At 41.7% G+C, this 15,841-nt stretch overlaps 1 protein-coding gene across 1 annotated transcript in view; it reads left to right on the top strand.

The window, feature by feature from the left end:
- Positions 1-15,841, top strand: part of LOC104278410 (obscurin-like) — a gene marked incomplete at both ends in the record, with an annotated part of 18,047 nt that overhangs the window by 1,774 nt on the left and 432 nt on the right. The window contains 15 exons of the mRNA XM_009875371.1: positions 425-453; positions 745-873; positions 1,669-1,808; positions 2,490-2,690; positions 3,002-3,084; positions 3,509-3,682; positions 4,801-4,960; positions 5,976-6,092; positions 7,274-7,438; positions 8,758-8,916; positions 10,357-10,534; positions 12,516-12,629; positions 13,526-13,693; positions 13,965-14,067; positions 14,666-14,795. Of these exons, the coding sequence (XP_009873673.1) occupies positions 425-453; positions 745-873; positions 1,669-1,808; positions 2,490-2,690; positions 3,002-3,084; positions 3,509-3,682; positions 4,801-4,960; positions 5,976-6,092; positions 7,274-7,438; positions 8,758-8,916; positions 10,357-10,534; positions 12,516-12,629; positions 13,526-13,693; positions 13,965-14,067; positions 14,666-14,795 (2,050 nt within the window). The remainder of the gene's footprint in view (positions 1-424; positions 454-744; positions 874-1,668; positions 1,809-2,489; positions 2,691-3,001; positions 3,085-3,508; positions 3,683-4,800; positions 4,961-5,975; positions 6,093-7,273; positions 7,439-8,757; positions 8,917-10,356; positions 10,535-12,515; positions 12,630-13,525; positions 13,694-13,964; positions 14,068-14,665; positions 14,796-15,841) is intronic.

Raw genomic sequence — 15,841 nt, forward strand, 5'->3', positions numbered from 1 at the left:
AATGTGGCCTCCCCAGGGCAGAGCAGAGGGGCAGGAGAACCTCTCTCAACCTACCAGCTACTCCCCTTCTAACCCACCCCAGGAAGCCATTGGCCTTCTTGGCCACGAGGGCACATTGCTGGCTCATGGCCATCCTGCTGCCCACTAGTACCCCCAGGTCTCTTTCTCCTACACTGCTCTCCAGCAGAATAAAGAATTCTCAGATAGGACTTGACTCAAAGAGTGAGACACATGAATGTTCCCAAGCCGGATGTCCCAATTCTCATCTCTCGTATCAGTTACCAGCACCTGCAGTCCAAAGCAGAGACCTAACCTAGATATTCCCAGCCTTCACATACAAGGTGTGTGGGGAGGTGGTTCTCATTTAGCTCTCCTTACTACGTATTTTATTTTAACCTTTAATTCCACTTTGCTTCTTTTTCAGAGATATTCATTCCTCTGAAGCAAGAGAAGGTAAGAGAAGCTATTTTCCTCGCTCCTACTCCTGCCCTTCACATCTACAGTTCAGATCGTTTTATGTATTTTGTTACCACCTACTTTTGTCCTGTTTTCTCGAAACTGTCCAAAATGTTTGAACTGATCTCTGTTCAAGGGTGAATTATTTGGATGAAACGTGACCAAGCACGATTTTAAAAGCAGGAAAAGTGAAGAAGATTAGACCCTCCTTCCACAGAAGATTTTGTTAATAAAAAGATGATTTTCCAATTACATTGCCTGCTTAGTAGGAAGTTCTCTCTTTTCCAGGAGACCTTGAACCTTGTAGAGAAGGTGTACCCAAAAGCCCTATTTCACTAGCTGATGTTGGCTCAGAAGAATTCTTCCAGAAGCTTACCTCGCGTATCTCAGAAATGGTATCTGCAAAAATAAGTCAGGGTAAGGATCCTGGGAAACGCAATTCAATTAGTGTAGAAAAATATTTAAATATCAGCGTGATTTATGAAGCAGATTTTGTGTCAGTCATCCTATATAAGCACAGGAAGACCTGCAAATGCTTAGGATAAAGAATTTTTAGTAAGAGTCCATCCAAACTGCATGTCTTGGTCTACAATTCTAAACTAGAGAAAAAGCTATTTCAGTAAAACGAGATGGCTGGTGCCCATTGTATGCATACAGTCTTTATTTAAATAAGTAAGAGTAACTGCAAGCTTCAGAGAGAAGGGCAAGCTGGAAAACTAGAAGTGTATTTTAAACATATTATTTCCTCAGATATTCATCACTCTAACAGAGTCTAACAGAAATTCTGTTTTGAAGACTTCCCACATCTTCGAGTTTTATCTCACAGTGGGATTTTAAAACAAAGTCGAGGCTGAAAACTGTGTGCACAGCTGTGCAGTAATCCAATGATTTGTTGGATTAAATGAAAAATCCTGGATCATATACCAATTATCTTGCAGTAAAATTTTGTCTTGAAACAAAAAGAGAGGCTTTACCTCTCCAGTAAATCTTCTTGCAGTGCAGTGGTGACACATGCAGGAGGCATGCAATCTCATGCATTAAAATGTCCCAGTTATTTATCTAATTCTAAATATGAATAAGAGATCACACTAAATCCTGTAAATGCTTTTCTTAGGGAATCCTGTTTTATGAAACCAAAAATTATTATAAATTTGGTTCACGTTCAGATTAGAGATCTTTATTTCACGCTTTGCTGTTGCTCTGCTTCTTCAGCCACACTTCGAGTGCCAGGTGCAGAAAGTGATGATGAATCAAAAACTCCCTCTGCATCTCCCCGCCATGGACGATCCAGACCTTCCTCCATTGCTCAGGAGTCCTCCTCAGAATCTGAAGATGGGGATTCCAGAGGAGAGGTATGGTATCTTTACGGACATGTTTGACACAAGGAGAAAACTTTACCTAGAACGACCAGTCTCCTATGGTTTAAGGATCTTCATGTCCTTTAGGCATGTACTTCACTTTAATAGATCTATTTAGTGGTTAAATAGAATCAAATTTGGATGCTCGCTCTGTGATCTCGAACAAGTTGTTCAAACTGACATATTCAAATAACATATCTGGGTTTTGGTACCTTTTGCTTTCAGGTCTGAGCTCCAGAAAGTTAGATCTTAGTTTTCTGTGGCCTTGTATAGAGTTGGTCAGAAGAATTTGTTAAGTTCTTTATGAGAAAAATAAGAATTCCGTGAAAATTGGAATTTTTTTTGACATTCATTTCAAACGCTTTAAATAAAAAAAAATAATAAATAGAACTTTGGAAATGTTAACCTATTTTGATATTTTCAGGACCGGTTTGTTTCGCCTTAGGAGAAAAATCCCATTTCATGGTGTACGTGCAAAACAACTCAGATAGTTTTGAAAATATGGCCCAAGCTTCCTAGGGACTTGGTATTCTACGTGCAAAAAGCAGACAGGGATTCTCTTCGCTATACAACGTCTGGAGAACAGAACATCAAACACAGATAAACACTCGTGTTCTGCTGGTGTCACTGTATTCTGTTTTCGAGCACAAAATAATGGTCGTTTCTTGCCTGCAGATCTTTGATGTCTACATGGTCACGGCTGACTACGTGCCCGCTGCTCCTGACAGGGAGACCATCACTTTGAAGGAAGGTCAATATGTGGAAGTCCTTGACTCAGCTCATCCTCTGAAGTGGCTGGTCAGGACTAAACCCACCAAATCTAGCCCCTCTCGACAGGGTTGGGTATCTCCAGCTTACCTGGACAAGAAATTAAAGGTGACTGATCATTCTGTGTTTAAACTTTATGTAAAATTATAGGCTCCTGTTGCAGTTCTGAGCTGTCTCTTATGCAAGGAATGGTGGGTGAAGAGGGTGTTCATGTTCTGATTAGACAGCATCTCTATGTGTGGTGGGTTTCCTGATATTGAAAGACCTAATCATCCCCCAGGGAAAAAAAAAAAAAAGGCATTTTGTACTGGTTTAGGACTTGTTGAAAGGGCCTGTGAGGACATGAGAGATATTCCTCAGTGTACGTCAATAAAAGCACTGTTAACTTGAATATTTTTTTCTTTTTTCATGTGTTTTAGCTGTCACCAGAGTGGGGAACTACAGAAGTTCCTGAGTTCCCTGGAGAGTTCGTTTCTGAAGACGAATATAAAAGGAAGCTGAGGTGAGCTGTGTCATTTGGTTTTTGCCCCTTTGAGTTCTCCTGCCTTTTGAACTAAGACGAACGGTGGCATCTTGATCCTTCCTGTCAGAGTCCATGTTTTGGTTCTGCTGAGTCCTGCCACCTCCCCTTTCCCAGAATCAAGCAAACTCTTGAATCTTTCAACCTTGTGATTTTTTTATCTTTGGTTGATGCTTTTTACCACTGATGTCAGCCTAAGAAAATTCCAGGCAATCTAAATCATATGGGGAGACTTTTCAAGAAGGGATTTATGTGACGTCATTCTGAAAGCAATCTGACATCCCAAAACCCCAAACTGCAGTACCCCTGTAATTTTAGGTGCCCTATCCCTGAGGGAGTCTCTCAGCATCTCAAGGACAATTCTGATTTTCTGTCTTTTTTTTTTGCCTGTTTGTCCTCCCTTCAGCATCCTTATTCAAGAGCTGTTGGTCTCAGAAGAGGATTACATTCAAGATCTGCAGTTCCTCCAGACTCATCATCTTAAGTTCACTGACACCTGCCCCAACGTCCCGGGGGCTGTCGCCAGTCAGAAGTCCACCATCTTCAGAAATATCGATGACATTTCTCGCTTCCATTCCAGGTGGGCATTCCCATGTGCCTTCATCTGAGACAAAAGCATGGCCCACATATTTGATGTCAGAGCCACAGCAACCGTTATTCCTGTGAAGGATGTTGAGATACAAGGGAGTTGATGGTCCTTTTTGGATGATAGATGATGGCACAGCTTAAGTCGGACCACTGGGTCAGGACTTCCATAATACCTTTCAGACTTTCAAGGCTGCGTATCTCCAGCTTATCTCTCACCCTTTCAAGTGAATTTAATTGAAAAGTAATGAATTATCATTAAAAGGCAACACGATCTTACAGGCAAAATGGGAGTGATCATTCTCATGGGAAGTCCCTGCCAACAGCATGAGAATCACCCTTGCTTCTCAAATTTCCCACCTTTTGGTCTTAACTTTTAGTTTACCTTAGGGAGGGCATCAATAACATACAAATACAAAGCTCAGGCAACCAATGACCATGCGGCATCTTCCCTGATCGACATGTGCTCCCATCGGTTCTAACAGCACTGTAAGCAGGAGGAACCAACAAGGAGTTTGAGTGGGTTGCAAAGAAAAATATATAGTTACTTTGGGGGAAATCATTGTGGGGGGACACCACTTCTTCAGTGGGGAGGATGCTTACCTGAGACATCTTGCAGTTCTCCTGGCTGGGCCATGAGAATAGATTTCCTTCTCTTTCCTCCCTCTCTCTCTTGGTTTTTTTTTTTGTTTGTTTTTTTTGCCTGTGAGAGCTGACATATGCCATCCGTTACCGACTAGGCTCAAAATCTTGGTGCATGTGAACCTGTATCAACATCCTTTGTGAAACAGCGTGAAGAGCTCTATCTTCTCTCATGTGGATGGCTCATTGATCCTTAAAGTGAGGCATAAGAGTCTGGGGAGGGGTTAACTTCCCAACTTGAGCTAAGCCTTTGAAAATAAGCCCAATCTTCCTTGCAAGGTGTTTCATACACGCAAGCCAAGAGGGACAGCATCATGAAGAGGCATGGAAAACTTTAATGCTAACGTGGCAACATCTCTCATTTCCCCCAGTCGTTTTCTTTAATGATTTAGAGGTCTGGCTGCTGGGGTTGTGTTCTATCCTCATTCCATCACCTTCTCCTCAGATATCCTTTCTCATTTGTCTCCGCAGTGTTTTCCTCCGAGGCTTACAGAAATGTGACACTGATGATGACGTGGCCATGTGCTTCATCAAGAACGAAGCAGAGTTTAATAAGTACATCCAGTACCTGGTGGGAAGGGTACAGGCGGAGTCAGTCGTTGTCAGCAAAGCTGTCCAGGATTTCTACAAGGTAAAACAGTAGCCAAAGTACCTGTTGAACATTCATCCTGTAACCCACTAGATTGAGAAATGCAGTTATTAATTACAAATGTGAATTATTAAACTTTTTTTTTTGTGGAAAATCATTGCTAAATGTAATAATTTTGTATTCTCTGTCTAGCTTTTCCTGGTGAGTACAATCAGTACAGGAACATATTTAGATCTGCTTATGCAGTTTTGAATATGTTTGTGATTATATAATTGTAATTAAGGGATGTTTTAAGGGCCACCACATTATAAGACCAAGTGAACTCACATAAATTATTAAGTATAGATGGGCAAATCCTGTTTCTCTGCTCCAGCTGCCCGGGATTGCATTCACTAGTGAAAACACACACACAAGGCTCCAGATCCATGAGCACACTCGTGTTTGTGGATCCTTTGGGTAGCAGCATGGCTCCTCTTTCCATCCAACACCCCTGCCCAGATCCTGACCACTTTTACCCTCTCCAGGAGGCTCCTACTCAACAGCTAGTCCAACCTGAAGTTTGCTGGTAAACTGCACAGGGTTGCACCCAAGTGCACTGGGTCAGTTGAAGAGGATAAACATCCAGCTCAGTGACTGGTGGCCTAGCATGACCCCACGACCTCTGCTTCTGACTCCAGGTGACAGTGCTGAGACCCTCACTCGCTGCGGTCGCTAGCCCTGCAAACATGTGAACGGCTCTCGATCGAGGTCTGGCTCTGAGTTCACTCACTCCTGCCCTCCCGCCCCCCAAAAGCGCTGATCCCCCCTTTCACGCCATCTCATTCTGCAAGCTTTTGATCACATTTCCCCAGTGTCAATCCTGCACTGGAAAAGCAGACAAATTCAGCATTTCAAACGTCTTGCACTCTAAAATGATAACTAACTGGTAAAAGATGGAGGAGAGTTACAGATATCCAAGATATGGGGTAGTAAAGTCTGAAAGAACATTTGCCAGGGAGAAGTCTTTTCTATTATTCTTTAAAATAACCTTTCCTCACTCTTCTATGTATTTTTTCAGAGATACACAGATGAAATTTTAACTAATGAGGATCCTTCACAGCCACTTATTCCACCATTGCAGCACTACCTGGAAAAGCCCATAAACAGGATCCAGCAATACCAGACCATAATCAAGGTGAAAAGCTTTTGTTACATACTTATATCTGATAGGTTTATGTTCTGTTTTATGCAGACTTTATTTTTATTTCCTATTTCTCAATTTTCTTCTGATGCAACTACAATTGAAAGCTGATTGAGTTAGGCAGTAATCTGCACCATGATTGGTCTCTCTAGATAGTTTTGCAAGTGTAAATCCAGACCTTCACAGTTCCCAACCCCATAAAGTTCAGCAAGCTTAATGTGAATGGTCTTAACATATATGCATATATATATATAAAAAATATATATACACATATATGAATACAAGTCTGTACATACCCAAGGCAAGTATGGATTTGCTTCACACTCTACAACAAGTATATTATGAAAATATGCAATTTCCATTGTATAAGATATTAACTCACCAGTTTCTTTCCTTCTATTTCACATTGATATTGCAATAAGATTAACTTTCTATTTTATTAAAGCTTTACCCCATTCTACCATCTTGGAATGCTTAATCTTTCACATTTTCATCTGTCCTACCACCTCAGGTTCTAGCCCAGAGCACAAAGTTCCAAAGTGGTAATTTTTAATGTTTGGGGTTTTTTTTAAAAAGTAACACTAGGATAGTCAGAAAGAAGACTGCCAATGTATTTCTATATTCTAGCATTCCCAAAATGAGCAGACTGAATAGTCTGAAGAAGATTCAAATTCAGTTTCTGATTTTGAACACCTGCCTAAACACAAATACCAACATTTTAAAGGATCTATTGGAAGAGAGCATGAGCATGCCTCCATTGCTAAAGGAGAGGAACAAAAATAAATGTCAAAGGAAGGATAACTGCCATCTTGTATTTTTTCCATCTTCCCCAGTTTTTAGTCTAGCAGTAACTCTTAGTTTCACACTGCCACATGAATTGTTTGCCTCGTGGCATCATCAGAATAAGCACAAGAAAAAACAATTTAGAGTTGATTTTTTTCAGTTTTCAATCACTGAATCACATCTGGTATTTGCTTCAACTTTGTTTAGTATCAACTGATGTAAGGAAAAGCCAGACTGGCTAGTCAGTGAGGCTGCGGAATGGATAGGATAGGGGAAACTACTACTGCCTACTTTCGTGGTAAAAGAATGGGATAAAAGTTGCTCAGATGAGGAGCTGGAAAAGATATTGAGAATCTTGACTGCCCAGTGTTATTTTCTTCGTTCATCTGTAGGAATTAATTCGAAACAAAGCAAGAAATAGCCAAAACTGCACCTTGCTGGAGCAGGCTTATGCCGTTGTGTCTGCCCTCACCAGAAGAGCAGAAAACAATCTGCATGTCTCACTCATTGAGAACTACCCAGGGACCTTGGAAAGCCTTGGTGAACCCATCCGACAGGTAACTGGAATTTATCAGTCGGTGTTAGTGCTATGTGTGTCTTTACTAGTGTCTAAACAGCCTTAGGTCCTACAAGAAGCTGCTTTAGAAATGATATCTGAAAAAGAATATTTGCTTATCGTATTTCTTACTGCTCAGAGAGATGGATTTCAAAACTTGATTAAGTTTTGAAAGACCAGAGCGCAGATGCTTATGGAGCATTTCATGCACAATGTATTTTTTAATTTGCTTTTCCAGCCTGCTCATCAAACAGGAACAGGTTTGTTCTGAACCCCCACATGATTTTAAAGCATTTAATTTTTTCCTCCGTTTTACTCTTCCAAGCTACACAGACTAACTCTTGAAATTACTGGCCTCTGTGGGTTTCCCTGTCAATTCCTCAAGTGTTAGCAGTCCAATGAGCCTTTGCACTCCTCCTGATTTCATGTGACGCAAGTCTTTCGAGGAATCTATTTTGCTGGGATGTGAGTACCAGGTAGCGAAGCTTGCATCACCCATGCTCCATAAGAAAACATGGGGTCAATTTGTGGACATTGTCCCATGGCTGTTCATATATCTTCAAAAGACTTGTGTGCTTCTCCAGGTCTCCTTCATGAAACACGTGTGGTTTAAGAGCAGAGAGGAGAGGTTACCCAGCTATTGGGATACTAGTCGAGGACTTTCAACACCCGTGCTCAAATTCCTGGGTCCTTGTAGGCTTTCTGTGTCATGCTGGGCAGGTTATTTACTCTGCCTCTTTGTGTCCGATGTCTTCCATGGGTATCACAGCATATTGCTGAGTGGAGTCATGGGGCTAAATTGCAGTGAGAGTGAGACACTCTGGGGGGGGGAGTCATTTACCCACATTTAGACATAAAAAAACCCCACAAACCAATTAAACAAAAAGCCAATCTCTTGAATCACACCCCAGCAGTGCTTACTTCTCCCCAATGATGCCAAGGGGGAACCCAAGTCACTAACTGAGCTGTACGTGTTTGAAAGAATGTGAAATGAATGTTCTGCTGCTGTGAGGAAACCAAGTGAGAGTATGAAGTGTCTGCATAACATGCAGGATACAATTTTCCGTCAGCGTTAGTACTGGAGGAGTGTGCCTGCTTGACATGAGCTCTGTATTTTTCTGGCAGCAAATACCATTTAAAGGTCAAAGTAATGACAACCACTGTGTGCATCCCTGTTGGTGCTGTCAGTCTGATGCATCACCTTTAGCATTAGAAATAACCTGCTGTGCTGTAAACCAGAGAAACCCACAATGACAATGTAGCAGCAAACATTTATTATCTGAGTTACCACTATGTGCTTTTCCTTCCTTTTCCTATCAGGGCCACTTCATTGTGTGGGAAGGAGCTCCAGGAGCTAGAATGGCATGGAAAGGACACAAAAGACATGTTTTCCTCTTCAGAAACTACATTGTGATCTGCAAACCAAAGCGAGACACAAGGACAGAGACCTACAGTTACATCTTCAAGAACATAATGAAGGTCTGATCATCGCATCCTCACCTGGAGCATTATTCTGTCACTGAGAACATCACATTTATATCCAGATTCTTGTTGCCTACATAATACATTTCACTAACATTTTGAACTGTTCTTCTGTTTCTGAAAGTTTCTGAAGCACAAGTAGAATTTATGTTTGTCCCAAAATCTCTCTGCTAAACCTGTCAGAAACCATTAGAAGCAGGGGTGGATTTTTACGGTGCAACAAGGAGGTTACACGCACAAGTCCTTGCTCATCTCTGTTAGTTCATTGAGTTAACTGCATGATATTTTGCTGTTTGTAGTATTTGCTAGCATTTGTAGATCTTTGGGTTTGGAAGTCTGCCATGCTGGTATCAAACTGGAGGAGATGCTGGTTTAGTCATATGCTACATTGCCAGTGGTTCTCCACTGGTTATGTCCTTTCCTGACACCAGTTTCTGTTCAGAAATGAGACATTTGGAGGATTTGACCAGCTCATCTTCAGAGATTCAGAGCTCAGGTCAGAACTGCAAAGAAATTGCAGAAAGAGTTTTGCCAAGGCAGTAAGTGTTCAGTATTAAAAAAAAAAAAAAAGCAAAAAACTACAACAAAACCGTGTTCTCCTTCTGAAAGTCCTTACTCCTGTCCTTGTTGGCATTGACAAGCAGATTTTACTTTCCAAGAGGAAAAAAAAAAAATGATGCTTTGTCCAGAGAATGCCTTCTCTGTAATTTCTTTTCATATAGTCCCTAATTGTGCTGTCCCTGGGCCCAGCAGTGCTTCTTTGAAGGGTCAGTGTGTTCCACCCTGGGATACGTTTTAATCCTAGATGTTGTTTTGCTGATATGTGGTAACTGTTCCCAGAAAATACCTGTTTGGTAACCAGAATATCAGCTATACCAGGAGAAGGATTGCAAAATGGCCCTGATTGTTGTTCAGCAAAAACGACGTTGCATCACTCATGAAGTCTAAAAAAACTTTAAAAGTGATGTGAATGTTCCCTTTTGCTCTTGGAGCATCTAACACAGCTTTAATGGGAATGGCAGAACTCATGTCTACGAAGAGGGCACACACCGGAAGCAAGAGACTTGCTAGTGTTCAATAGATGTTTTCATTTCAAACCTTGACTGAAAATAGCTCTGGTTCACAAAGTCTGGGAACAGATCTGAACTGTCCTAAACTATGGAAATTCATAGAGTAATAGAAGCAATCATAGAATCAGTCATAGAATCATAATAGAAGCAATCATATAATCAGTCATAGAATCATAGAGTCATAGAATGTGTTGGGCTGGAAGGGATCTTTAAAGGTCATCTAGTCCAACCTCCCTGCAGTGAGCTGGGACATCTTTAACTAGAGGAGGTTGATCAGGGCCCCATCAAGCCCGACCAAGGTTCTGGGTGAAATTCAGCCCTAAGAACACAGGGTGTGTGCTGACTTTCTTGTGCTTCTGTCACTCAGCTGAACAACATAGACGTGAATGACCTCGTGGAAGGGGATGACCGGGCATTTGAGATCTGGCATGAACGGGAAGACCTGGTCCGCAAATATCTGCTTCAGGCACGTACAGTGAATATCAAGAACTCCTGGGTGAAGGAGATCTGTGGCATCCAACAGCGGATCAGCGAGCCTGTCTGGAGTGAGTATGGCCCGAGATGGCCCAAACATCCTATTTTTTTCTTAACTGGTCTCCCTGATTCATAGAATTATTAAATGGTGTGAGTTGGAAGGGACATTTAACGGTCAGCTAGTTCCAAACCCCTGCAGTGAGCTGGGACATCCTCAACTAGATCAGGTTTCTCAGAGCCCTGTCCAACCTGACCTTAAACATTTTCAGGCTGGGGCTTCTACTACACCTCTGGGTAACCTGTGCCAGTGTTTCGACACTCTCATTGTAAAAAATTTCTTCCTTGCATCTAGTCTGAATCTACCCTCTTTTAGTTTAAAACCATTACCCTTTGTCCTATCGCAACAAGCTTGGCTAAAAAGATTATCCCCGTCTTTCTTATAGGCCCCTTTACATATTGAAAGGACACAGTAAGGTCTCATTGAAGCCTCTTCCACGCTGAACAACCCAGAGTAAATAAGGAGGAAAGAGGTTAACAAAAGAAGGAGAGAAACCACCTAGGGTCATCTACCACCTCTGAAACTGAACTAGGGTTGGAGATTTTCCTTTAGTCACATCACAGACTGCTGTAAATAACAACTCATGTGACTTGACAGCACACAGCAGGTTTTAACTGGAATGGTTTTAGCATGTAGGTCCTCCTCCTGAGCTGAGGAAGGTGTCTTGCTCAGGATAGGACAGAGATGTTTGACTCTCTCCATTTGCCATTGAGGACGCCAAGACTGTACATCACCAAAGTGGTTGAGCTTACATGACAGGGGTCTCACAGGACCTGTTTAGGTTTTAGCAGAGGGGACGAGTAACTTCCAACTTACTCTTCGATGTCCATAACCCACATATGCAAAACACAGGCTGATGAGATGAGCCGGCTGTCCCTCGATGTTTCAACTGATGTGGGTTGCATTGGATCAAAAAGTAGAGTGGTTGCTCAGTCCTCTGTCTTTATATTCATACATTTTTCTCCATAAACGGAGGATTTTGTTTTCCAGGAAAATAGCCCAGAAAATGTGCGTTACTGGAGAAAAGAAACATGTTATGGAAACTTCTAGAACGCAAATTGCGGAGTTGACATTAGAGATGTTTTTGCTCTGGCAGGGATTACAGAAAGGTGGATGACCACAGAATATGATGACAAAGGCCCTGGCCCACTGCATGGAGGCTGTCAAACTCCAGTGGGAAAAACAGTCTCGGGACCTGACCCAAAACCCTACTGATACCAGCACAAACCCCCTGTGGCTTTGTTGGGTACTGAATCCTCCACTCCAGACCTGTGACTCACATTGCTCTATCTGGGACACATGGATTTGCTCTGGAGTTTTACCTTGTGACCCAGACTGCTTCATCCTCACTGTCTTTTGAGGTTCCACCAATTTTCTATTCACAAAATGTATGGGTGGGAGTATTAGATCTTTAATGTCCATGTATAAGCCACAAATGGTGTCTTGTACAGAGTAAGATCTGTCAGAACAGTGTATATACCCTGAAACCAAGTCTGGGCATTTTATTTTTGTGCTATTAGCAAAATGTTCTAATGAGGAAGACTATAATAATAATTTTGCATAGTTTCATACGGTAGAAGTTAAAATAAAAGCCCCTTAATCAAAGCATAGATTTTATTCTGTGAAGACCAACAGAGCATTAGTTTGGATATCAAGGTTGCATTTATATTGGTGAATTATCTTAATTGTGACAGCCGTGTGGTGTCTGAATAACAGATGTGCTTATTAAAATCATGACCTAAAATACAAAACTCATTTTTTTATGGCCCTTCTTTACAGCCAACAACAGACATTTGACTGAATCTAGTCTCAGATAAGCAAGGACAGCATGTCAGCTGGAAAAATCATTCGCTGCTAAAATTTCCCCTTCAGCTTTCCATTCTGAACCTCACAGATTTGCAAACATTATACCTCTTCTTACATTGCTTTGAAGCAGCCATCCTACAGACAAAGGCCCCCTCCTCCAGACTAACACAAGTATTCTGATATTTCAGTACCTCCGGACTTTGAGGAAGAACTGGCGGACTGTACGGCTGAGCTGGGGGAGACAGTCAAGCTGGCTTGCAAAGTTACAGGAGCTCCCAAACCGTCTGTCAGCTGGTACAAAGGTATGAGCAGCAAGTCCTGAAGAGCATCCACTAAATTTGTTCTCCGTCCGTATCACTTTTTTGCCAGCTGGTTGGTGGGTAATCTAAAAGCTGTCTACGTAGAGATGTTCAAGTCTAGTCTTAAAGTTAGCTGCTAAGCAACCCAAGTAATGTTGTTTTTCCTATGAGCTAATATAACCTGCTTTTTCAGGTTTGCCTGTTAGCCTGTATGAAGCCACGTCTTGTGGCAGTTAGGCAGTTTCCAATAATGAATCATAGAATCATTGAACATTTTGGATTGCAAGGGACGTTTAAAGGTCACCCAGTCCGACTGCCTCACAGTTAGCAGGGATGTCTTAACTAGATTGGGTTGCTCAGAGCCACATCCAACCTGGCCTTGAATGCTTCCAGAGATGGGCTTTTACCACTTCTCTGGGCAACCTGTTCCAGTGTTGTAGCAACAACTTGTTTGAACTAGCTCAGATGTTCCCACATCATAGCACCGGCAGCTGTCGACATACTTTTTTTTTCCCCAGCATCACTGTATTGCAAAGGAAACAGCTTTTCTCTAAGTTCACATTTTGTAAGATCAGTTCTCCATGTTTCTAGTCAATTTGGAGATGTTCCTTTGGCTAGAAAATCAGAGCTGTAACTGCACTGCACTTACCCTGGGAGAATATAAAGTCTAAACAACAATTGATAGTGCTTGAGGTCCCTCAACAGTGCTTTGCCCGGAGGATGTTGGACAGAGCAGGAAGAAGATGAAGAGCTCATTCCTCAAGTACCAACATCAGCTATAATTAAGCAAATAACAGCTCTCAGTCCTCTCAAGCCAAAAAGCTGGATGAAATTTCCAAGGAGAAAACATAATTGGTACTAAACTCTTTACAAAGACTTTTTTCCCTTTCGTCTTTAAGATGGAAAGCCAGTGGAGGTGGATCCCCATCATATCATAATAGAAGATCCCGACGGTTCCTGCACATTGATCTTGGACAACCTAACAGGTGTTGACTCAGGACAGTACATGTGCTTTGCTTCCAGTCCTGCTGGAAATGCCAGTACCTTAGGAAAGATCCTTGTTCAAGGTAAAGTTCTGCACTGATGCATTGTTTTAAAGGAGTCTGCTATGTACTACCTTAGACTTGAGTATTAAAACATTCCAGAAGTTCTGCATAACGTCTGCTGGATAATCCTTTAACAAAAATTATTTGATGTATAGGTGTAGTCAACTGTTCTTAGGTCAAAAAACTTGGTCTTTAGTTTTGCAGACATCATGAGAATTTTCTGGTCACAGACACATCTTTCATATCTGGATTGTATTTCCAGCTACTAGCTACATTTATCTTTGTTTTGCAGTGCCACCACGGTTTGTGAACAAGGTTAGAAACGCTTATTTTGTGGAGGGTGAAGATGCTCAGTTTACCTGCACTATCGAAGGAGCACCTAGGCCTCAGATCAGGTCAGTTCTTTGAGTCACACTGGAACAAATCTTGTTTTCTTGTTTTGCATGGTCAGAAAAGCCTCTTGCCCTTTTCTTTCAAGGTTATGACCCTTTCTTCTCTGTGTCTTCCACCTTAACTCAGTCGCAGTGCTGGCTCTTCCTGATCTCAACTCTCCTGAGATTCTCAGCAATTTATTCTAGCTGGCATCTGAAAACAAATACCTGCACATAATCCCTGTCCCAGGACTGTATCAGATCTAGTGTCCTGACAACATTTCATCATCCCTTTCTCCTCTCTGCCTTACACCTGAATTGATCGTATGAGCCACCAGTCTGGGGTATTCAGACAAAATCCTCAGTATATCTTCTCACGATTTCAAACCCTTTTGCCTGCATTGACTGGTGAGATTTCTTGAGAAAAATCTCATCATCCCAGGCAGTTTAGTACCCATATGTGATCTACCCACCTGTAGACCTGTCTTCCAGGATCCAAACATTGGTCTAATGATGAGCTCTTGAGTCGTTTGCCCTGGTCTGATAGGTGGATCAGTGAGCTGAGGACTTCTTGACGCTGCATATTTTTTCTTGGCTTATACTGGGTGTCTTCCCCATGCAGATGGTACAAAGATGGTGTATTGTTGAAGGACACGAGTAAGTACCAGACTTTCAGTGAACCACGGAGCGGCATAATAGTCCTTGTGGTCAAGAACCCTTCCAATGAAGATATGGGACACTATGAATGTGAGGTAAGTTTGGAGAGATTTAAATATCTGTTGTCTGATATGACGTAGGTAGGAGAATTCATTTTACTGGGAGAGATCCATTACATGAGATTAGTGGCTGAGTCATTGCTGCCATCTGCTGTATCAAAAGAGTTTATAGAAGGTCATGTTCTACTGAATCAGATCTGGACTGTGAGCATCCAAAAGCTTCATCATCTTCTGATCTGAGGGTTTGGTGATTCAAATAAGTGAATGAGCTTGTTTTGTAGCTTAAATTCAGATCCCGATCTCTAGAGGTATCTCTTAAAAGGTTTAGGACCATTCTGACATGACATTTTGATTTTGGAGTATCCTTAAATTAAAACTATAGAAAAACAATCCAAAGTCAAAAGAGACAAATTAAATTTAGCAAGCATGGAAGTATCTAATAAATTAACATAAATTAACTGTACATTAGTCATAGTCTAGGGACATGGTTTAGTGGTGGACCTGGTATTGCAAAGTGAATGGTTAGATTCAAAGAACTTAAAGGTCTTTTTCAATCCAAATGACTGTATAATTCTCTGTATTCATTGCAACAAAGTAGTTAAAAGCTCTCAGGGCCCAACAATAAAAACAATTGACTTTGAGTTAGGAAATTAGCTTGGCTCAGTTGACCCATGATAAACAACTCAGATCACAGATATTGCACAGAATTTTTTTAGGAATCATCATAGAATGGCCTAGACTGGACGGGACCTTAGAGATCATTTAATCCAACCTCCCTGTCACGGGTAGGGACGCCTCTCAACTAGATCAGGCAACACATGGGGATTGAACGGGGATCGAACCCGCGACCTTGGTGTTATCAGCACCATGCTCTAACCGACTGAGCTAGCCGGCCCCCTGGAAGTTTGATATAATTTAAAGAATTCCTCTAGAGTTTTAGCGAAATCACATTACCTTGGCTTTGCCATTAGTTAAGATCCCAAGGACCAAGTATTCCTTTGGCTGATTAAGACTCAGTTGCTTAATGGACAACAGATGAAAAAATAACTGCTCTTTCACTACCACTTCAATGGCATACAGCA

This window comes from Apaloderma vittatum, unplaced genomic scaffold (genome assembly GCF_000703405.1).
Source record: "Apaloderma vittatum isolate BGI_N311 unplaced genomic scaffold, ASM70340v1 scaffold35858, whole genome shotgun sequence".
Taxonomy (NCBI): Eukaryota; Metazoa; Chordata; class Aves; order Trogoniformes; family Trogonidae; genus Apaloderma; species Apaloderma vittatum.